Source organism: Rhineura floridana, chromosome 3, assembly GCF_030035675.1.
Source record: "Rhineura floridana isolate rRhiFlo1 chromosome 3, rRhiFlo1.hap2, whole genome shotgun sequence".
Lineage (NCBI taxonomy): Eukaryota > Metazoa > Chordata > Lepidosauria > Squamata > Rhineuridae > Rhineura > Rhineura floridana.
Window position 1 is genome coordinate 149,457,533 of NC_084482.1, and position 24,485 is coordinate 149,482,017.

General features: G+C 43.3%; 1 protein-coding gene across 20 annotated transcripts in view; it reads left to right on the forward strand.

Annotated features, from left to right (window-relative positions):
• Window positions 1-24,485, forward strand: part of SLMAP (sarcolemma associated protein) — a 189,292-nt gene that overhangs the window by 146,968 nt on the left and 17,839 nt on the right. For all 20 annotated transcript variants that reach the window (XM_061618318.1, XM_061618302.1, XM_061618301.1 and 17 more), the window contains 3 exons: window positions 13,938-14,258; window positions 19,505-19,622; window positions 23,915-24,086. In XM_061618318.1, coding sequence (XP_061474302.1) covers window positions 13,938-14,258; window positions 19,505-19,622; window positions 23,915-24,086 — 611 coding nt within the window. The remainder of the gene's footprint in view (window positions 1-13,937; window positions 14,259-19,504; window positions 19,623-23,914; window positions 24,087-24,485) is intronic.

Consider the following 24,485-nt stretch of genomic DNA (forward strand, 5'->3'; position numbering starts at 1 on the left):
GATAGGTAGGGGCAAAAGTTAGTATTTTGGGGCCAAATCAGAGCCCACTGCTGGTATTTGTGCTTAGGGAATCTTTTTTTGACCTTTTATTTTGTGGCTTGTTTTAACGTCATGTCCTCCACACCCCAGCATAGCATATGTGCACAAGTTGAGTCTCCCCGGCTTAATGGCTGCTGCCACAGGCCAGCTGTCAGAGGCAGTGGCTTCAGGCTCTGCCTGCACTATGCCACGGTTACAGCAGCTTGCTTCCCAATCTTTTCTGGGGATTGTTGTGGCAAAGACAAGCTCACCACCTTGAAAGGCAATTGAAAAATCAAAACACAAAACAGCAGAGCTCATCTCAGACACAGAGCTTGCCAGGAAGAAAGCAACTTTCTGTGTGTCCGCATCTGATGTGGAGCGCGCTAAGAAGAAGACCCCCACCATTTTGCATGCCAAAAACAAAGTGTCCACCATTTTTAATGCCCCTGTCACTGCACAAAATATGATTCTGGCCACCATTTAAAGTGCTGTGGCTGCTGTTGCTATTTGTCATGGAACCATGGCTTCCTATGCAAAATCCTCCATTATATGTGTCTCTGCTGGCATTTTGTCAGATGGTCCCACTATACCCCCACAATATCACCACCATGCTACTACAGACCCCTAGTGCATGGTGTAGCCATTATTGGAGTAGGAGGCCAATTTACATCCAAAGCTCATTGTTTTTTATTCTCCTACTGCATCCTCTGAGGAGGAGCTTGAGTGGTTTGCTGACTGGGAGGGGGGATCTCCTTCATGCGAGACTGGAACTTCACATATTCTCCCCCCATCTCTTCAAAGATCACAACAGTCACACTCCTTTTCCCAAATGCAGCCTTCTCAGTTAACACCTGAACCCTTGGATTTCCTCTGAACTGTTGGTCTCAGCTCGCCCTCAGAGGAATTTCCAGCAACCAGGACAGTAAATTGTCCAGAATATGCCTCCCATCACAGATACTGCTGTTTGCTGTGTGCATACCACTGATCAAATACAAATACATCAGCAGGCTCCTGCTAAACCACCTGTTTGTTCAATGACTACTTTTGATAATCCTCCTATTGCCAAGCCTTCCAGGCCACATGCATAGTGCACAAATCTGTCCCCAGAGAGTTGGTAGGTCATTCCTCACAGGAGGAGGACATTCCATCTCCGGATCCCTTTGCTGCAACCAGAAGGCATTCATCTCACGTCCCTGTCAGGGACCCTTCAGACCCTTTCATGGACCGTAAGTGCAAGGAAGGAAAGTGGAGTACAAGTTCTGAAATAGAGGATGCATCCCCTTCTTCTCATCCATTGTTTCAAGCTGAGCGTTTTATGCCTCTTTTGTACAGATCCTTAGCAGCATTGCAGCTCAGTGCCTCTTCGGCTGATCCATCGCCTGCCCCATCTAAGGGGGCTTTTGCTATAAAAGAGCCAAAGTCTTCAATTAGATATATTCCTGTTCCTGCACCCTTCAAAACAGTTTCCCAGGGTGAATGGGAAGCCCCTCGCCAATGTAGATAGCTACCTACTTTCACCACTTGTTTTTATTCTTTGGAACCAGCGTTCATGCACATGCTTAAGGTTCCAGATGTAGATGGCACAGTTTGTGCTCATTGTTGACTCCCGCTTTAAAGATGCCTCTGACTAGCATCTTTAGTCTGTGGTTTGCAAAAACCACAAGGTGGCAGAATTGTCCATCAGGGCCACCTGCACAGCATCCATTTTCTCCTGGGCATCCATGCTGTGGCTCAAGGACTAGTCGTCTTCACCCCCACAAGATCTGGCTAGGGTGCTGCAGACACTACTCAAGTTGCACAGGGCAGTGGCCTTTGTGTTGGATGCCACTTCATGTGGTTCAGTTCTCGGCTCGCTCCCTTATTGCTCAAGTTGTTGCTAGGCAAATCTTGTGGCTCCAGCACTTGGATGCTGATACATGGGTGCGTGTCAGCTTGTATAGAATCATAGAATCATAGAGTTGGAAGGGGCCTATAAGGCCATTGAGTCCAACCCCTTGCTCAATGCAGGAATCCAAATTAAAGCTTACCCGACAGGTGGCTGTCCAACTGCCTCTTGAAGGCCTCCAGTGTTGGATAGCCCACCACCTCCCTAGGTAATTGGTTCCATTGTCGTACCATTCTAACAGTTAATAGGTTTTTCCTGATGTTCAGTTGAAATCTGGCTTCTTGCAATTTGAGCCCGTTATTCCATGTCCTGCACTCTGGGATGATCGAGAAGAGATCCTGGCCCTCCTCTGTGTGACAACCTTTCATGTACTTGAAGAGTGCGATCATATCTCCCCTCAGTCTTCTCTTCTCCAGGCTAAACATGCCCAGTTCTTTCAGTCTCTCCTCATAGGGCTTTGTTTCCAGTCCCCTGATCATCCTCGTTTCCCTCCTCTGAACCAGTTCCAGTTTGTCTGCATCCTTCTTAAAGTGAGGTGTCCAGAACTGGATGCAGTACTCAAGATGAGGCCTAACCAATGCCCAATAGAGGGGAACCAATACTTCACACAATTTGGAAACTCTGCTTCTGTTAATGCAGCCTAAAATAGCATTTGCCTTCTTTGCAGTCACATCACACTGTTGACTCATATTCAGCTTATGATCAATCCCAAGTTCCTTCTCACATGTAGTATTGCTGAGCCAAGTATCCCCCATCTTATAACTGTGTGTTTGGTTCCTTTTTCTTAGGTGTAGAACTTTGCACTTATCCCTGTTAAATTTCATTCTGTTCTTATCAGCCCAATGCTCCAGCCTCTCTGGTTCATAGGGTTTTCATGGTAAGACATATTCAGAGGTGATTTTACCATTGCCTTCCTCTGAGTTTGGATGCATCTTAGTCAGGTGTCTCAGCTTTGACCATTCCGCCTTGGGTACCCCTGCTAGGAATCTAGCCTCTTGGTCTAGACTCCTGACGGCAATGAGATTAAACGGGAAACCTATTAACATAACCATCATCCAAGTCTATCCTCCAACAGCAAATGCGGAAGAAGAGGAATTGGAGAGATTTTACGCAGAAGTACAGGAAGAAATTGATCACACACCAAAACAAGGTGTGCTGATAATCAAGGGAGACTGGAATGCAAAAGTAGGGAATAGAGAAGAACTAGGAACTGTGGGGAAATGGGGCTTAGGAGATAGAAATGAAGCAGGAGAAAGACTTATTGAATTCTGTGAAGCCAATAATTTGTTTCTTGCAAACACATTTTTTGAGCAACCAAAAAGACGACTGTACATGTGGACATCACCAAATGGTCAATATAGGAATCAAATTGATTATATAATTGGTAGCAGAAGATGGAGAAGCTTCATACTTTCTGCGAAAACAAGACCAGGAGCAGACTGCAGTACAGATCATGAAGTGGTCGTATTGAAAATCAGAGTAAAGCTAAAAAAGAACAAAGCAATCATAATGCCAAAATACAATTTAAATAACATCCCAGAAGCATATAAATATCAAATAAGGAACAGGTTTGAGGCTTTAAACTTAGTTGGCAGAGAACCAGAAGAACTATGGAGTGAAGTCAGACATTATCAGGAAAGAATGCAAAAAGACCTCTCATTCAAAAGAGAGAAAGACCTCAATGGATGACTGAAGAAACTCTTAAAATGGTTAAAGAGAGACCAAAAGCAAAAGGAGATAGAAACACAGTCAGAACCCTAAATGCAACAATACAGCTACTAGTAAGTAGGGACAAAGATAACTATTACAATAGCTATTGTATAGAAATAGAAGAGGACAACAAAAAGGGTAGACAAGAGCCCTATTCCAAAAGATTAGAGAAATGAAAGGGAAATTTAAACCACGAGTAGGGATGTTGAATAATCAACAGGGGAACACACTGACTGACTGAGATAAAATAAAAGGAAGATGAAGCAATACACTGAAGAACTCTATAAAAGAGATGCCAGGATGATATTCACTCACGGAGGAACCTTATGATGAAGAACCACAAATTTTAGAATGTGAGGGGAAAGCTGCTCTTAAAATTCTTGGAAGAAACAAATCACCAGGAATAGATGGCATACCAATAGAGTGGCCACAAGCTCCTGAGACTAAATCTGTCCAAAGTTTGACAAAAATTTGTTAAGAAATATGGAAAACTAAACAACGGCCCACAGACTGGAAGCATTCAATATACATCTGATTGTCCTGATGCACAATCTATTCTCTGGACAAGAGGCTACCGTAAGGACAGAATATGGAGAAACTGATTGGTTCCCCATTGGAAAGGGTGTGAGACGGGTGTATTTTATCACCCTATTTATTTAATCTATATGCAGAACATATCATACGGAAAGCAGGATTGGACCAAGATGAAGGTGGTGTGAAAATTGGAGGGAGAAATATAAATAATTTAAGATATGCAGATGATATCATACTACTAGCAGAAATCAGTAATGATTTAAAATGAAAGCACAAAAGCAGGACTACAGCTGAATGTCAAAAAGACTAAAGCAATGACAACAGAAGATTTATGCAACTTTAAAGTTGACAATGAGGACATTGAACTTGTCAAGGATCAATACCTTGGCACAGTCATTAACCAAAATGGAGACAATAGTCAAGAAAGAAGAAGGCTAGGACTGGTGAGGGCAGCTGTGAGAGAACTAGAAAAGGTCCTCAAATGCAAAGATGTATCACTGAACACCAAAGTCAGGATCATTCAGACCATGGTATTCCCGATCTCTATGTATGGATGTGAAAGTTGGACAGTGAAAACAGATAAGAGAATAATCAACTCATTTGAAATGTGGTGTTGGAGGAGAGCTTTGCGCATACCATGGACTGTGAAAAAGACAAATATTTGGGTGTTAGAACAAATTAAACCAGCATTACCATTAGAAGCTAAAATGATGAAGCTGAGGTTATCATACTTTGGACACATCATGAGAAGACATGATTCACTAGAAAAGACCATAATGCTGGGAAAAACAGAAGAGAGTAGAAAAAGAGGAAGGCCAAACAAGAGATGGATTGATTCCATAAAGGAAACCACAGACCTGAACTTACAAGATCTGAACAGGGTGGTTCACGACAGATGATTGGAGATCGCTGATTCATAGGGTCGACATAAGTCGTAGTCGACTTGAAGGCACATAACAACAAGCTCCAGCCTATCAAGTTCCCTTTGAATTTTGTTTCTGTCTTCCAAGGTATTAGCTGTCCCTTCCAATTTTGTATCATCTGCAAATTTGATAAGCATTCCCTGCACCTCTTCATTCAAGTCATTAATAAAAATGTTGAAGAGCATTGGGCCCAGGACTAAACCCTGCAGTACCCCACTCATCACCCCCCTCAGTTTGAGAAGGAAACATTGATAAGCAATCTTTGAGTACGATTCTGTGAACAGCTGCTGATCCACCTGATAGTTGTTGCATCCAGCCCACATTCAGCTAGCTTGCTAATTAAAATATCATGGGGCCCCTTGGCAAAGGCTTTGTTGAAGTTGCGATATATTATGTCCACAGCATTCCCACAGTCTACCAGGGAGGACACCCAATCAAAAAATGAGAAAAGATTAGTCTGGCAGGATTTGTTCTTGAGAAATCCATGTAGGCTTCTACTAATCACTGCATTGTTTTCAAGGTGCTTACAGACTGACCGCTTTATAACTGTTGCAGAATTTTCCCAGGGATCAATGTCAGGCTGATTGGTCTGTCGTTCCCAGAATCCTCCTTTCTGAAGATAGAGACATTAGCCCTCCTCCAGTCATCCGGCACTTCACCCATCTCCATGATTTTGCAAAGAGAATAGACAGTGCCTCCGAGAATTCTTCAGCCAGTTTCTTCAATACTCTAGGGTGCAGTTCTTTGGGCCCTGCCGAGTTGAACTTGTTCGAAGTGCTTAGGTATTCCTTGACCATTTGTCTATCAGTCACAAACTGCAATCCTGCCCCTTTTACTTCACGTTTCTCAGAAGAAGAAACTGAGCCAAAGTAGGAATTGAGCACTTCTGCCTTTTCTTTGTCATTTGTTATCATTTTGCCATCCTGTCTGAGTAGCTGTATCACCATTTATTTTCTCTGTCTATGAATGTACCTGAAGAAAGTTTTTTTGTTGCTTTTAGCATCTTTCGCTTACCTCAGCTCATTTGCAGCTTTAGTGTTCCTGATGCCATCCCTGCAGTTCCAGATACCTGTCTGTACCCTTCCTTCGTGGTCTGTCCTTCCATCTCTTCCTGTATGTGTCCTTTTTTGTTTTTAGGTCATCTCTAAGCTTGCAGTGAAGCCACATTGGCTTCTTCTGCCGTCTTTCCCCTTTTTTCCTTGAAGGAATTGTTTGCCATTGTGCCTTTAGAATTTCCTCTTTTAGAAACTCCCACCCATCTTGGCTTCTTTTCCCATTAGGGTGGCTTGCCATGGAACCTTATTTACTATTGTTCTGAATTTATTAAAATCGGCTTTCCTGAAGTCCAGGATACACGTATGGCTACTCTCAGCTTTTGCTTCCTTTAAAATCAAGAACTCTAGTATAGTGGTCACTTTTCCCTAGAGTCCCCATAACTGCCACTTCATCTACGAAGTCATCTCTGTTGCTTCCTCCACTTTCTGTAGGAGAAAATTATCTCCTACACAAGTCTGGAATTTCTTTCCTGTATTTCTGTGCAGGGATATATAATTTTAACATATAGCATGGCTCGGCCTTCCTTTCTATTCCTTCCGTTCTTTTTGAACAAGTTATATCCTTCATTCTCTGTATTCCAATCATGGGAGTCATCCCACCAAGTTTCAGTTCTACCTATCAAGTCATATCTACCTTGGTATATTAAGAATTCAAGTTCGTCCTGTTTGTTTCCCATACTCTGGGCATTAGTATTTAGACATTGAAGACCATGTGATTTACGGCCTGGTTTCCTTCCTACATTTTTATGAAGGCCATTAGAGCTGTTCCCTCAGTTCCTCCTACTGTGCACAAGCCTTTGTTAGTCATTACTGCCAAGTTTATGTCTCCCACCCCCTTAAGATTGAGCTTAAAGCTCTCCTGATGAATTTCTCCAAGCTGTGGCCAAACACATTCTTCCCTGTCCTTGTGAGGTGCAACCCATCATTTGTCAGTAGTCCATCTTCCAGGAAGCATAGCCCGTTGTCCTAGAATCCAAATCCAAATTCACCCGGAGTAGGTTTCTTTCTCTTTCCACTCCTTTTCTAAGTACCAGAAGGATGGACGAGAAAACTATTGGGGGCCCAAAGTCCTTGAGTTTCCTTCCCAGAGCATCAATGTCTGACATGATTTCTTCATAGTTCTGCTTGGCAGTATCATTCATTCCCACATGGATGAGAAGAAAGGGATATGTGTCAGTGGGCTTTATGAATGATGGCAACCCTTCCGTCACATCTCTATGTCTTCCAGGGAGGCAGCATACCTGGCGGGTCCATGGATCTTCCCAGCATATTTGGGTTTCAATCCCATGCAGTAGGGAGTCTCCCACAACTTCTACTCTTCTTGTTGTTTTGGGCCATAGTTTCGTTGCCCCTGCTTGACTGAGCTTCAGCCTCTTGCTTGCTGACATGTGGAGTCACCTGTAATTCTTCCCCTGCATACTGTCCTCTAGTCTTATCCTCAAGTGCCTGGAAGCAGTTCTGTAGTTCCACTGATGATGGATGTCTTCTTGCTCTTCTGCTCCTAAATGTCACCCTTTTCCACAGAGCTTCCTCCACTTTGTTGTTACTCTCCACAACAGTCTCCTCTTCTGCTTCAACATGCTGCTGTTTTTCCACTTCCTGTACTTCTTTTTGCTGTTGTTGTTCCAGCTTTCTAAAAACTCTTCGTCTTCTCTTATACTCTTCAGTGTGGCCTCCTGCTGTTCCAGGCCCCACACTTTTTCTTCCAACAGCGCCACCAGCTTGCACGTATTGCACATGTACGCCATGTTGTTCTCAGACAAGAAAAGAAACATTTCATACACCTTGCAGGTCACCACCACTGGAGTGTCTTTCCGTCCATAGTCTCTACTGACCTTTGTTTCTTTCTTTCTACTTTTATTAGAATGTCCTGTGCTTTGTCCTCCTTCAGGGTATAATAGGAGAGTATGCTGGTATGTGGCACACCTGCAAGGGAAAAAACCTTTTAGGGACCTCCCCTGCCAAATTTCTCTGCCAAACTCTTGTTAGCTCTCCCTGTTCGTTCCCTCACTCTCTGAGAGCTGGCTCACTTGTATCTCCTCTGAAACAGCTGACACAGCTCCTTCTGCTCTACTCAGGAGACAGGAAACAGAATGCTGTTTTGTATGTGGGTCGGAAACTGTTTGGTGAACAGGTTGATCCAAAAGGAAAGCAGAAACGTGCTCTGGCTACTCTTCTGAGAGAATAGAGAAGTCTTTTTGTTGTTGCACACCCTATCAAGTGCTGTATCATTCATCTTTTTACTCCTTTTGTCCCAACTGTTTGCCAGGAAGAGTTCAGGTCCAGCAGACAACCTTGGGACTGGAATTGTTTTGTGGGATGGTGTAACAGTCTGCCAGGAAGTTCTCGTCAGGCCTCAGGGCCCAAGGGCAGCAGGTCACATCAGCAGTCTTGTCCATACTGACACCAATGTCCCTCCAGTGGAGGAGGGTACTTGCTGCATTTCTTCCAGTCATGGAATCATTACTTCGCTGGAGGCGATTTGGGAATGTTATAAGATAGAGCTTCAGTCCTTCCTTCTCCCTTCTCCAGTTGCCCTCAGAAATGTCAGATGATAGAGGAAGCTATCCAACGTTTTCTGTTGGTCCAAACCATTGAGGAGGTGAAACCTGATGAGTTATTCCTAGGAGTTTACTCCATATTTTTTGTCATGCCCAAAAAGACAAATCATGGAGGGCTGTCCTAGATTTAAAATTCCTAAATCAGTTTATCCATTACCACAAATTCAGGATGGAGTCACTTTCGTCAATCAGAGAGGCCCTGCAAGCTCTGGATTATTTTATGTCCATAGATACGAAAGAAGCCCATATTCATGTTCAGATTCATTTGCAGTACAGGAAGTATGTTTGTTTCACGTATGGAACTTACTATTATAAGTATTGGACAATGCCTTTCAATCAGTGCTCCGCCTCTCGGGTCTTCACAAAAGTGATGGTTACCCTGGTGGCCTATCTACAGTGTCCATCTCTACCTGTATTTTGATGACCTTCTAATTCATTCCAGCAGTACATTTCAGCCAAGAGGGATGTTCATCTCACCTTGCAAGTATTGTCTGCCAATGGCTTCCTAGTAAGCATGCCCAAAAGTCATCTCGTACCCACACCATGGCTTCCACATCTGGGGGGTGGATCTTGATACTTTAGTGGCCTTGATTCTGGAATGTGTTACCATGATCAGGGAGGCCGACACAGTCCTCCTGTTATTATCCTCAGTGGGCCTGATATTTCTAGCAAAGGTTCTCGGCATGTTCATCTCAATACAAATTGTTTCGTAGGCCCGTCATCACATGCGGCAACTTCAATAGCTCCTTCTCCCATACTAGCACAACATCATGCACACCAGGCATCACACACTAACTGCTTCCTGCTTGAGAGCAGACACATTCAGTGGTGGACATTGTTGCCCAATCTGCAAAGGGGGGATTCCATTTTGGGATCCCCAGTACACAGTGATCGCTACAGATGCCAACAATCACTACAGATGTCAGCCTTCTCGGTTGGGGGGCACATTGCTGTTCTGAGTTCATTCAAGGCTAGTGGGCAACAGCAGAAAGTCACCACACCAACAACTGGCTGGAGCTCCGGGCAGCCAGGTTGACCATCCAACACTGTCCAGAGATTCAATATTAGCCATGTTGTCCTTTGCACAGACAATACTCCTGTGAAAGCCCACATCAGTCGGCAGGAGGACACAGTCATGGAGTTACCAGGCCAAGGCTGCTCAACTGTTTTCCTGGGTGGAGACACGCACAGAGTCTGTTCTGTCCAAACATCTCAGCAGAGTCAACCATGGACTAGCTCAGTTGGCGGCAGGTCCAGTCAGGGGAGTGGATGCTGCACCCCTCAGTGTTCACCAAAGTCCAGATCCACTTTCAACATAGATCTTTTTGCCTCCCCATCCAATCATCAAGTGAGCAGATTTTTTGTACATTATCCATTACTCCGAGCAGAGATATGGTGGATGCTGTGCCAGTTCCTTGGCCCCTAGGGCTTCTATAGGCCTTTCCCGTCATGCCTCTCATTCCTTGCATTCTGAGGCAATTGCAGGAGGAACGGGTGGAAATTGTATTGATAACTCCGTTTTGGCCACATTGCCCTGATTCTCCAAACTGCTCTAGTGCATTGGATACTTCCTGTTCAGTTGAATCTTCTGACCCAAGGTCCAGTGTGTCACCCGGACCCAGTATGGCTGAGGTTGACAGCTTGGCAATTCAGTGGTGTTATCTGAAGAAAGCTGGCTTATCACGGGATGCTGTTGACACCATGTTAACTTTGTGTCATCCTTCCACAAAGAGGATCTACACATCTACCTGGTATACATTTGTTAGTTGTTGTTCACATATGGAGAAAAGACCCCTCAAAGCCTCAGTACCACATATTCTGTTGTTTCTTCAGGATGGTCTTCAGTTGGGTCTGAAACCTAATATATTGCACAAACAAGTGACATCTCTTTATTCAGTTCTCTCTTTACATTTGTCCCAGTTGATTGCTTCTTATCCATGGGTCAAGTGATTCGTGAAAGGGGCCATGGCGTCATGTCCTCCAGTGGTCCATGATTCCCTTTGTGGAATCTTCATAAAATGTTAGCTGTACTTCAGTATCTGTCCTTTGAACCACTCAAGTCTGTGCTTCTCCAGATTTTGTCTTTTAAAGTTCTATTCTTGGTGGCGATTACGTCAGCCCAGTGAATTTCAGAGCTCAATGCATTGTCCATGGCAAAACATCTTTGTCTTTCATCCAGACAGAGTTGTGTTGTGTATGACTTTTTTACCTAAAGTGAACTCTGCTTTCCATTAGGAGCAAGAGATTATTCTACCTATCTTTTGTAAGATTCCATTCCATCCTCAGGAGAAGGCCTGGCACTCCCTTGCCTTTAGGAGGGCACTGAAAGTGTACTTCTATCATACCAGAGACATTAGACAGGCTGAATCCTTGTTCATGTATTTTCATCCATGGTCATTGGGGAAAACAGTTTCCAATTCAGGTCTTTCATGTTGGCTAAGAGAATGTATTAAGTAAGCTTCTGAAAGTTTGCACTTACCTGTTCCATTAGCATTACTGCCCATTTCACGAGATCAGCAGCAGCCACAGCGGCCTTTTCTGTCAATGCTCCTTGAATGGAGATTTGCACGGCTGCAGCTTGGGCTTTGCCCAAGACATTCATTACCCATTACAAGGTGGATGTTTATGCCAAGGCAGCCCTCGCTCAACATGTACTACAATATGTAATCATACCTTGAGGTTTGCCAATCTTTTATGTCCTGCCCTATTTACTGCTGTGTCAGTCTCTGCCAACTGTGTGAAAGAGATTATGCCTGCAGTAAAGTAAATAACAGATAACAGCCAGCAGCCAGGCCGTAAATCTATAGGGGAAAAGAGGCTCGCAATTACAACAAGCATAAATACTGGGTTGAAGAGCTGAGAGAGTGTACAACAGAGGAGTCCTTGGGAGTCTAAAGTCAAGGTACCGGAGACCCACTTAGACAGGGTAGGGTCAAAGACACGGGAGCACAAACTGGGCTAGCTACAAGATGACACAGAAGGTTGACGTTTCCAGCAAGAGCTCCAAGCCACTCACAGCCTTTAAAGCCCAGTGTCTGAGGCCAGGTGTTTGCAATCAGCCTTCCCTCTTTCGAGAGCTTGTGGTTCTTAAACAGGCCGACTGCATCTGTTGTTCCAACACCCGATGGCATCTCCTCGCTACTGGGGTCAGTGTAGCTTCCTAGTTGCTCTCTGAATCTGACAAGAGTACTCCAGCAGGGTCCTAGTCCTTGACTGAGGGCAAAGCGTCTTGAGCTGCCTCATCCCTTCCCCTGGGTCTGAAGTCTCCCATTCCCCTTCGTCTGCTGAGTCCTCCGAAGGAAGTATGACATGCTGATTGAGACTGCTTGGGTACATCCAACTTGGTGGACTATCATCCAGGGAGAAGAGAACTTGGTCCTTATCTAAAAGAAATTTCTCTTAGATAATAGTCCATCAAGGCCCACCTTGTTATCAGCTGCTGGTAACGTTTGTGTTATGCTTCCTGTTATGACAGTCTAGTTTACCCTGTATCTTATACTTAAGGCTGCACTGCTATTCATACACTGATATTCTGTGTTCTCTGTTGTTTTTTTGCTCCACTGGTCTTTTGTTTTTTTCCTTTGATGCTATGTGGTTTACCTACCAATACATTACTTTGTTGTTACTATTCAAGTGTGTTTCCTTTTTTTACAGGGAAGGAGTAAGTTTTTCCTAGTTTGTTCTTTGGGGTTTTCCTTGTTCCAAGTACATTATTCTTTGGGAATCATAATGAAATGAACTGTGGGGTCACGTGACTGAGGCAGCCTACTCCCCTTGCAGTTTGACTGGAGTTCCTCTCTGTGGACACCTGGTTGTGCATTAGACCCACTTGATGGACTATAATCCAGGAGAAATTTCTTTCAGATAAGAACCAAGTCTTTTTCTAAAGAGAAACCATGGATTTGAGTCATCCCTATTAGCAGTTAGGGCTTCAATTTGCCCATCCCCACTCTACAGTAACAAGAGCTTTCTCCAACCTGGTGTTCCCCCGTTGTCTTCAGCTACAATTACCCATCAGCCCCAGCCAGCATGGCCAATGGTCAGGGATGATGGGAATTTAATCCAAAACATCTGGAGGGCACCAGGTTGATAGCTCCTAGCTCCTGTTCCTTTCTGAGAGTACAAATGAGGTGACAGTGTTCAAATCCTTGAAGTGCCTCCTCTATAATTCTGTTGCTAGCAGGTTTGGCCTGCCCTGTCCCTTTCTCAGAATTTCAAGTAGGCTGGGGAGGCCTCCCATCCACCAATGTGAAGAACAGGCAAGCAGTGGTCCATCTTTGGCAATATGGTCAAGATTAGGATGCAGACATTCCGAAATTAGAGGAATGCTGGGACAAACTTATGAAGCAAGTAGGATGTGTTCTTCTGTCTACCAGATAGACAGATTGAGGAAAGGGTTGTAGTTCTGTGGCAGAGCATCTGGTTTGCATGCAGAAGGTTCCAGTTTCAATTCTTGGCATCTCCAAGTAGGGCTGGGAGTTCCTACAGAACTGCTTCCAGTCAGTGAAGACAATCCTGAGCTAGATGGACCAATGGTCTGACTCATTATAAAGTAGCTTCCTATGTGCCAATTTGCACAGTTCTGCATTGTGTGCCAAAAGATTAGTTGACCTTATTTTCCATTTTGTCTAAATATTTAAAACATAAAACTGAATCTAATTTAGGAATGGTGTTTTGATGAAATGACAAAAGTGTTGGCATTAAATCATTGGGCTGGTTTGCACATAACACTAAACTGGTTTATCACTATGTGCATGAGCAGAAAGGAACCCAAGCAAAGCCTCAAACTCTCATATTCCTCCCTCCCTTCCAGTGCAGCTGGCAGGAGGACTTCCAGTAGTTTAGTAGTTACCTTTCCTCAAAACATGATTTCCCATTGTGGACAAACCAGAGATTGTGATTTAAAACCATGATGCCTGGTTTGCATATCGCATCAAGCCATGATTAGTGGGAAGTGAATATAAATTCTGCTAGAATCCTCACCCTAGCCATGCATGAGGAGAAGAGGAAGATGGTAGCACATGAGCCAGAGGCGTCGCTCAGGCCCATTCCTATTTATCCACATAGCACTAAACCATGGTTTCGCATTACATGCAGTCTATTGTAGCATGGTTCTTACACTCATTTTTTAAAATCTTCTCTTTTTTAAAGTAAACTTTAAAGTTCAGTCATTTAAAAGGCTACATATAACTGAAATGAATTTACCTAAACCCCTTAAGAAAATCAAATTTCTTGTAAACGTTTACAGCTCAGTTACATCAGCTGCAGGAAGATATTGAATGTCTTCGTGAGGAAAAGGAGAGTGAGATCTCCAGTACTCAAAATGAATTGCTTCGCGCTCAGAGTGAGATTCTGTTACTGCAACAAGTAGCTGAAAAGGCTGCATCAGAAAGGGAAACAGATATTGCTGCTTTACAAGAAGAGCTTCAGAAAGTAAGGGCTGAGCTTGAACGGTGGCGCAAAGAGGCTTCAGAATATGAAAAAGAAATTGTCAATCTGCAGGCCAGTTTTCAACTACGATGTCAGCAGTGTGAGGACCAGCAGAGAGAGGAAGCCACCCGGTTACGAGGTAATTAATTATGGTATTAAAAGCTGTGGTCACTGTTTTATTGTTTGGAGGCTTTTTGTGTCCTGTCCTGTATTGTTAATTTGAGAGCCAGTGTGGCGTAGTGGTTAGAGTGTGGGACAATGACCTGGGAGACCAGGGTTCAAATCCCCACACAGCCATGAAGCTCACTGGGTGACCTTGGGCCAGTCACTGCCTTTCAGCCTCAGAGGAAGGCAATGGTAAACCACCTCTGAATACCGCTTACTATGAAAACCCTATTCATAGGGTCGCCATAAGTCAGGATCGACTTGAAGGCAGCCCATTTACATTTTTTATTGTTAATTTAAATTGATCTATTTTGAGACGGGGGCAATGTGCAGGTTAAATTTGCATTAGGTGTAAGATACAGAAATGCTAGTGTTTCTGGCATTTTAGATTAGAAACAAAAGTCACCAGTAAGAGCGACATGAAAGGGGTTTATAAAATTATACATGGTGTGAGCAAAGTAGATACAGAGAATGTCTTTCCTTTCTCCCATTATACTAGAATTCAGGGTCATCCAATAAAATTGATTCACAAGAGGCAAAAAACCCTTGCGGTTTAAGAACATACCTATAGCCAACAGATATTTCTATCAAACTTTAGAAAGCAGGGAAATTGGGCAACTATAGTGAATGCACCAGGGGAGCAGGAGACTTGACCTCCTTTCTGAGATACTATACTGCCCTACAAATTTGTAGGTCCCATGTTATGGTCTGAAGGTACATGAGGCCAGCACCCTGCCGAAGCTAAACAGGTTCAGGTCTGGTCAGTGCCTGGATGGGAGACTACCTGGGAATCTTACGTAAAGTTGCCTTGGGTTTCTATGGTGAAAAGAAAGGCAGGGTATAAAGGTAAGAAATAAATAATAAATAAATTTGTAAAAATGCAAACACAATTTGGGTTGGTCTTTTACAGTCCAATCCACTTCCTGTGTGTCTTGGAAGAATTTGGTAACATGTGCCTCTGAGCATATGGTGAGTGGTGGCGGGAGGGGAGGATATTGGGTGGGAGAGCACTGAACAGAGGGAAAGGCACTTTCCTTTCCAAAAGGGAAACATTGTGAAAAGCACCATTTTTTTAGGGTTTCCCCCAGCTTTTTATTCTACAGCAGACACATGTTGTTTCCCACCCAAATTTAAACCAAATCTGTCCCTGCCACATCCACAACAGTCATTTGTTCCACTTTAAACAGTCATGGCTTCCCCTAAAGAATCCTGGGAAGTGTAGTTTCTGAAGGGTGCTGAAAGTTGTTAGGAGACGCCCTCTTCCCCTCACAAAGCTACAATCACCAGAATTCTCTTCAAAGAGGGGCTGACTGTTAAGCCATTCTTGCCACTGGAGCTCTGTCGGGAATAGAAGTCTCCTAACAACTCTTTTGTTTTGAAATGAGCTTATGGGAAGCAGCAGAATGGCATGGGGGTATTTTCACTTTAACATGGTGAAATGTGAAAAATGAATTCTGGCTATAGTATACAGCCACTCTTGTGGCTGTATAATTGGCAATAGATTCAGGACAAAACAAAAGCACTACTTTACACAATGCATAATTAATTTATAGAACTCTTTGTCCAAGATGTGGTGATGGCAACTATCTTAGATGTGTTTAAAAGGGAATTAGTCAAATTCTTGGAGGATAGGTGTCACAACAGCTGTAAATCATGATGAATAAATGAAACCTCCAGGTTCTGAGGCAGGGTGCCAATGAATTCCAGTTGCTGGGGAGCCACTGCAGGGGTGAGTTGTTACTTCAAGCTGTCATTGTGGGCTTTCCAGATGAATATGTTTGGCTACTGTAGTGTAGCTGGACCTGTCCTTTTGGTTTGATCCAGGAAGAATATTCTTATGCCTATAGTCTTTTTGTCCTTTGCACCGTCAATGGAGTTCAGGGGCTTCTGTCATCCAGTGATGCAGCACCACATGGTGAAGAAATGTGACTGTGGCAGAAATAAGTTCCCTGTCAGCATTGGTGCAGCAGTGGCCAGTGGGATCTGTCAGTACAACTGTGCTATATTGGCATTTTAGCTGGAATCCCTGAAAATGTATTAAGGGTTTGACAAGCTACAATAATAGGCTTGTAACATAGCAATTTTAACTATACATAACATTTTTGGAATATCCTGACCCAGCTGCCAGGCCCAGCACCAGCAGATGGCCAGGTCAGGCACTGGCCCAGAGCCCCTTCTTCAGCTGGGAGGGCAGAGCTCCTACCCACAACTTCATTGAGTCATGCGGGCAAATCACGCTGAGCAACCCAATGCTGCCACAGATCACAGAGAGAAATCTCCATCCTCCCAGACAACACCCCCTATGCTGGCAGCAAGGGCTTAAATAGGCCCACCCATCCCACCTGATGCATCGCTGTGTCATTGTGCTGTACATGCATGCCTGCCTGCCATCATCCAAGATAGCAGCAGGGGTGTCCCTAAGGGATTGACACGCTCACCACCACCTTGAGTGATGGCAGGCATGCGGATGGTGATGCAGTGATACGGCGATGTGGGAGGTAGATGGGGTGGGCGAGCCTATTTAAGCCTGCTCTGCCTGTATCAAGAGGGGGTGTAGGGAGCATGACGATCCAGGCCTGAGGCCCTTAGGGCCCAGTCACGCCTGGTGCTGGCTCTGCCAACTGCTGTTGGTTATGGTGAACCATTTCAAGAATCATAACTTACGAAATTTATTTATTTATTTATTTGATTTATATCCCACCCTTCCTCCCAGCAGGAGCCCAGCCCAGCAAACAAAAGCACTAAAAACACTTTAAAACATTATGAAAACAGACTTTAAAATACATTAAACAAAACATCTTTAAAAACATTTTTAAAGCTCTGAAGACATCATAAAAAAGAAAAAAAAGGTTAAAAACATATTGGTTTTTTTAAAAAGAGATAAGAAACATATAAAAAAGCAATTCCAACATAGACACAGACTGGGATAAGGTCTCAACTTAAAAGGCTTGTTGAAAGAGGAAAGACGTCAATAGGCACCAAAAAGATAACAGAGATGGCGCCTGTCTAATATTTAAGGGGAGGGAATTCCACAGGGTAGATGCCGCCTCACTAAAGGTCCATTTCCTATGTTGTGTGGAACAGACCTCCTGATAAGATGGCATCTGCAGGAGGCCCTCACCTGAAGAGCACAGTGATTGACTGGGTATATAAGGAATAAGATGGTCTTTCAGGTATCCTGGTCCCAAGCTGTATAGGGCTTTGTACACCAAAACCAGACCCTTGAACTTGGCCCAATAGCAAATGGGCAGCCAGTGCAATTCTTTCAGCAGCAGGGTGACATGTTGGCGATACCTTGCCCCAGTGAGCAGTCTTGCCGCCGCATTTTGCACCATCTGCAGCTTCCGGACCAACCTCAAGGGCAGCCCCACATAGAGTGTATTACAGTAATCCAACCTGGAGGTTTCCAATGCATGGACAACAATAGTCAGAATATCCCGGTCCAGAAACAGCCACAGCTGTGTTATTAGCCGAAGCTGGTAAAAGGCAGTCCTAGCCACAGAGGTCACCTGGGGCTCTAGTGACAAAGATGGATCCAAGAGCACCCCCAGACTATGGACCTGCTCTTTCAGAGGAAGTACAACCCCATCCAAAGCAGGCAACTGACCAGTTATCTGAACTCAGGAACCACCAACGCACAGTGCCTCCGTCTTGCTACGATTCAGACTCAGTTTATTGGCTCTCATCCATCCCACCACCAAGTCCAGGCAGCAGTCCAGGGCTTGCACAGCCTCTCCCAATTCAGATGTTACAGAGAAATAGAACTGGGTATCGTCAGTGTACTGCTGATACCTCGCCCCAAATCTTCTGATGACTGCTCCCAAGGGCTTCACATAGATGTTAAACAGCATGGGGGACAAGATGGTACCCTGCGGCACCCCACAGTACAATTGTCAGGGGGCCAAAAGACAATCACCCAATGCTATTCTCTGAAAACGACCTTGGAGATAGGATCGAAACCACTCTAAAACAGTGCCTCTGATACCCAGCTCACCAAGTCGGCCCAGAAGGATACCATGGTCAATGGTATCAAAAGCCACTGAAAGATCAAATAAGAGTAACAGGGTTGCACTCCCCCATCCTTTTCCCGATAAAGGTCATCCATTAGGGTAACCAAGCATGTTGAAACCCCAATGGTGTTTGCATTTTGACAAATTTGTAGGGCAGTACAATATCTCAGAGTGGAGGTCAGGTCTCCTGCTCCCCTGGTGCATTCACTATAGCTGCCCAATTTCCCTGCTTTTTAAAGTTTGATAGAAATATCTTCTGGGCTATAGGTACGTTCTTAAACCGTAAGGTTTTTTGCCTGTTAGTGAATAAGATATATAGCACCTCCCGGTGTTACAACATTGTACTACATTATTAATATAGCATTAGTGTCACATATGTATATAGCTACAAAACTGGCTATTGTTTTGTGCTAGGTCTGTGAAAGATTTTTTAGATGACCATATCCAACTGGCCTCTCCATTGAGAATTATATCATTTCATTTTGTGCTAATTGCACCTATGAGTCTTTTTTCCAAAATGTATTCAAGCTTCTAGTACTGTGCACATGGTATCTCTCAACTCAATGGCTGTAGCATAGTCTTACAAAGTAAGAGAAAATGATAAAGTTTTAAATTCTCTAGTTTTGTTTTCTTGATTATGATATTCTGAATATCTAGTTCTTTCTATCTGTAAAACCATTGATAAAATCCTTAAAATTTCTACTTGTATGTGTACCTGCAGTGATGTAATGTCTTGCCTTTAGCGTTTTTTTTTTAATGTTCTCCTCTTAAATCATTATATTTTCCAGTTTAGATTGGTGGTTATTATAGTCCCCCCCCTTCTAAAACCCTGGGTAACTGTCGTCAGTCACTGTAGACATTTCTAAGCTAGATGAAGCAATGGCTTGATTTGGTATAAGCAGCTCCCCTTGTTCCTATTTATTGTGATATTTCAGAATTACTGGTTTTGTAATTTCTTAAGGGTAGTTCTTGAAACTGAATTATTTTGTAAGGAAATTATTTTAGCATATAGTAGTGCTGATTTGGGTAGGTCAACTTTAAAGGATTTGTCACTATGCAGACTGGCTTGATTTTTATCAAAAAGTAGGTGTATATTATGACAAATGCATTTCAGAAAATGTGAAGATGTACCTGTTGGTGTTCCCAAAGCCCTTTGAAGATGGCTATTTCTCAGTCAGTTTTAATGAGTAACAGCATTACTTGCTTGTAGGTGAACTTGAAAAGTTGAGAGAGGAGTGGACTGTTCTTGAAGCTGAATGCCTTTCATTAAAGAAGGAGAATTCTTTGCTTGCATGTGAACTTCAACAACAGGAGAAGGAGCTACATAAGTAAGTGCTGTTGAATCTAATGGTAGGAGTCCATAGATGTTGAACTGGTGAAACAGAACCTTGCCATATGGTGCTAGTATTAAGCTACCATAGATTAGGAGCTAATTTTGAAAACATTAAAAGGAAACTAAGACCTTTTTTTAAAAGGTGCTATTTGCAACTCCTTCAATATTTCACTTAACTTTTGGATTTGGTCCAAATGCATTTAGTGCATCTGGAACATTAAACATTTTTTGCTTGGGACTTCCCAGTGATTTGCCCATTTCTGAAGGGAAGTAGAAAAGAGTACTATTGGTGCTGAGTACCTTTTCTCTCCCACATAAACTCTTCAAGCAGTTTAAAGGTTGCATTGATAGCTAAAAGATTGTTGATTCAGCTTTGAAAAATGCTTAGCATTCAACGTACTGAGCACTGAAAATGAAGAACCATTAGAACCAATAAAAAGCTTTCAGTAGACACAGTCCTGTTTGGAATTTTGATCTGATTGCCATACACTCTGTGAAACTTACGTCAAGAATTTCCTAACTACCCATCTGTTGGTTTGTGGTTTTTTAAAGTTTTTGCCTTCCTCCTTCCCTTTTTCAGGGTTCTGGAAATTGCTAGATAATCCTGTTGCTCCTAAAAGGGAGGGAATGTTGAAGGATAGATGTTGAATGGAGGCTATGTTTTACTTAAAAAAAAAAAACTTTTAAGTGTAAAATAAACTACTTGGTACTAGCAGGACTCAAAGATGTATTTTAATATTGGTTTATGCTGCCTAAAATACAGTTTAAGAATTAAAATAGAGAACATTTTAATGTCAGTGTGCAAATAATGTGAAGGTCACTTTGCATGAATATTTTCCGTATGACTATTTCCTTCCTCAAGATCCTCCGTGGTGCAGAGTGGTAAGCTGCGGTAACGCAGCCAAAAGCTCTGCTCACGGCCGGAGTTCAATTCCAACGGAAGGAGGAAGTCGAATCTCCGGTAAAAGGGGTCGAGGTCCACTCAGCATTCCATCCATCCGTGGTCGGTAAAATGAGTACCCGGCATATGCTGGGGCGTAAAGAAAGGCCGGGGAAGGAACTGGCAATCCCACCCCATATATACGGTCTGCCTAGTAAATGTCGCAAGACGTCACCCTAAGAGTCAGAAATGACTCGCACTACAAGTGCGGGGACACCTTTACCTTATTTCCTTCCTCATGACTTAAAGGTCATAGCATATTGTCTTTGGCTACAATTTAAAGAATTGCCAGACTCCGTGCTTTGGGGTCAGCAGCTGCTGAACCAAATCAGAAGTGGGATGGTATGGGTTGGGGTATGCCATTGCAAGAAAAAGTCAAAGGTCCTGCTGGGCATGCAAGAAGTCCTTTACAGTGCATAAAGGACTTTACAGTGGCTTACTTTACTTGTGTTGTATGGACCTCATATTCTTTACAATGACTCTATTTATTTATTTATTTATTTAAAATATTTCTATCCTGCCCTTCTACCCTATAATAGGACACTCATTATATATATATATAGGGGTGTGGTAGTGAAGGGACTAAAATTAGCTCAGGCTGTACCTTCAGTCCCTCCCAAAGGCTCTCCGGAACAAGATCGTTTTCAGAAGTCTTCGGAAAACCATCAGGGAAGGGAGCAGAGCAGACTTCTTGGGGTAGGATATTCCAAAGCTTGGGGCTCACAGTTGAAAAGGCTCTCTCCTGCGTGCCTGTCAGTCTAACATCTTTCATTCCAGGCATGCAGAGGAGACCAGAGGCAGATGATCTTAAATTCCAGGCAGGTACATATGAGCATAAGCGGTCCCTTGGATACATTGGTCCAAGGCCATTTAAAGCTTTAAAGGGCAGAACCAGCAGTTTGAATTGGGCCTGGAAACAAATTGGGAGCCAGTGGAGTCGATAAAGCACAGGGGTGATATGCTCCCTGCGCTGTGCTCCAGTTAACATTCTGGCTGCTGCATTTTGAACCAACTGTAATTTCCGAACCATTTTTAAAGGCAGCCCCACATAGAATGAGTTACAGTAATCAAGCCTCGATGTCACCAATGTATGTGTCACTGTGGCCAAGTCAACTGCTTCCAGGAACGGATGCAACTGGTAGACCATTTTAAGATGGTCAAAAGCACTCATGACTACCGCAGCCACCTGATGTTCAAGTAGAAGGGTAGGATCCAGGAGGACTCCCAAACTGCGGACCTGCTCCTTCAAGGGGAGTGCAACCCCATCCAGAATAGGTTGCAACCCTATCCTTGGCACACTTTTCCCCTTGACCAGCAACACTTCCATCTTGTCTGGATTAAGTTTCAGTTTGTTAGCCCACATCCAGCCCTTCACAACCTCCAGGCACTGGTTTAGGATGAGCACTCCCTCCCTGCAATCAGGTGGTAGAGAGAGAGAGAGTTGTGTGTCATCAGCATATTGATGACATTGTACTCCAAATCTCCTGATGACCTCTCCCAGCAGTTTCATATAAATATTAAAGAGTATGGGAGACAGAATAGAACCCTGCGGTACCCCGTAGGCCAGCAGTCAGGGGGTCAAGCATTAGTCTCCCAGCACCACTTTCTGTGTCATGTCCATCAGGTAGGACTGGAGCCACCATAAAACAGTGCCTCCCAATCCCATCCCATGTAGACAGCCCAGAAGAATACCATGGTCAGTGGTATCGAAGGCCACCAAGAGGTCCAACAGCACCAACAGGGATGCACTCTACTCCCCCATCTGATGCCCGGCGTAGGTCATCAAGCAGGGCAACGAAGGCAGTCTCTGTCCCATGACCAGGCCTGAAGCCTGATTGAAAGGGTCTAGATCAGGGGTGGCAAACCTTTGGCACTCCAGATGTTGCTGAACCACAACTGCCATCATCCCTGCCCATGGGCCATGCTTGCTGGGGATGATGGGAATTGTAGTTCAGCAACATCTGGAGTGCCAAAGTTTCACCACCCCTGGTTTAGATAGTCTGATTCATCCAGGAAAACGTGGAGTTGAGCAGCCACTGTCTTCTTAATACCCCATTTTTAACATTGGAAAGATTGCCTATGTTTCGGTATGTGTTCATTACGTAGCATTAAACTCCAGTTATAACAAGCGGAATGTACAACAAAATGCTGCAGTGTTTTTTCATCTCCTAAGAGGAGTACAACTGTTCAAAGTTCTAGCCATCCATTCCCTCCAAGCTGGGCAATCTACATATCCCCCCCTTTCTGTTTTTCTTTTCCAGGTTGACAGTAAACATTCCATGGCTGCTGACTTTGCTTTGTATTCTCATTAGGATATTTTGGGGGGAGGGGAGTTGTCTTCTTTGGCCTTTTAAAAAAAATTATTAACTATACTTCTGTAAGCTTTGGTTGCCCCAAGCACGTTGATACCTCTTCCTTTTTCCTCAGTGCCCTGTGTTGACTATAATTCTGTTGGCACTCACCAGCAGCATTTGCTTTTAAGAGGAAATTATAGCTATTTATCTGCTGTCAGGAAGCCTACCAAATGGTGGGAATATATAAAGAAATACAGTTGAAAAGAGGTTTTGGTTAAGGAGGCAGATGAATGCTAGCTCTGGTTTCTGTTCTTAGCTGGGTTGAGCTTCTTTAAACATTGGACTGGTTTACACATAACCTTAAACTATGGCTTAGCATTATGTGAACATGCCTTGGACTCTTGCACTCTTCCTTTCCAGTGAAGCCACATGGAGAAAACTGGAAGCTTTTACTTCCATTTTAGATTTATCACAAATTAGTGTGTCATCCAAACCCTAATGTGTCATAAATCTTAACTATGGCTAGTTGAAACAAGTCAGCTTCAAAAATTATGGTTTGAAGTTCACTTGTTTCAACTAACCATAATTAAAATTTATCATAGTTTGTCTGGATTCAGAAGACACAGCAAATTGTGGTTAATCTAAAACAGAAGCAGAACCTTCCATCCTCATAGCTACACTGGAGGAGGGGAGGAGTGCATAAGCCTGAGGCTCACTACAACTCATTCTCAATACACTAAACTATAGTTTAGCATTATGTGAAAATCAGCCCATTATCTGTAATTTTAAGGGTTATTTTTGGTGGTGTGAGTTAACTAAAAAATATTTACTTGTGCTTCTCAACACAAAGCTTTGAACTTCATTATTTCCTTTGTATGCAGTATGCCAGAGCATCAATACTGTTTTCCGTTATGTGGATGCTGCAGATTCATAGTATACACATGTTATAAAATTTATGGTTTTGAGGAAGGGAAGTTTATGACACATTGATTAAAATCATTTGTTTCTAAATATGCTGTATTCCTTTGGGGTTTGCCCTTTTTTCTTTTGAAGCTCTCAGCAACAGAGTTTAACACTTACCAGTGACCTGAGCGTTCTTGAGCTGACACGAAAGGAACTTGAAAATAAAATGGGATCTTTGAAAGAACAACATCATCAACATGCAGCTGGTCTAAAAACCCTTCTTAATGAAGCAGAAAACCAAGCCAAGGATGCTCAAAATGAGGTAGATATCAAGAAATTTGATTTCATCTTTAACAAAGTTTTGTATGCCAAAAAAAATTGTTCTGGACTCCAATCACTCCGTAGGCACCTTGACTCCTCCCCTCTTCACCAGCAGCAGTTTCCTCATTAGCTGCATTTGGATGTAACACTAAGCTTATAGTTTAGGTCTGGGAACAAGTCTAGGCCTCTTCTTTCTTTTCTTCCCCTCTTCCTACTGCAAGTAAGAAATTAAAAGGTTTTGCATCTTATTAATCATAGTTACTCATTTTCATCCAAACTGAGAACTGTGGTTTAGAGATACTAGCCAGGCCATAAACCATGGTTTTAAGTTGGGTTTTCCTAAACTATGGTTAACATAAATCATTGTGGGCATAATAAGTAACTGTGGTTAGTTGGAGAT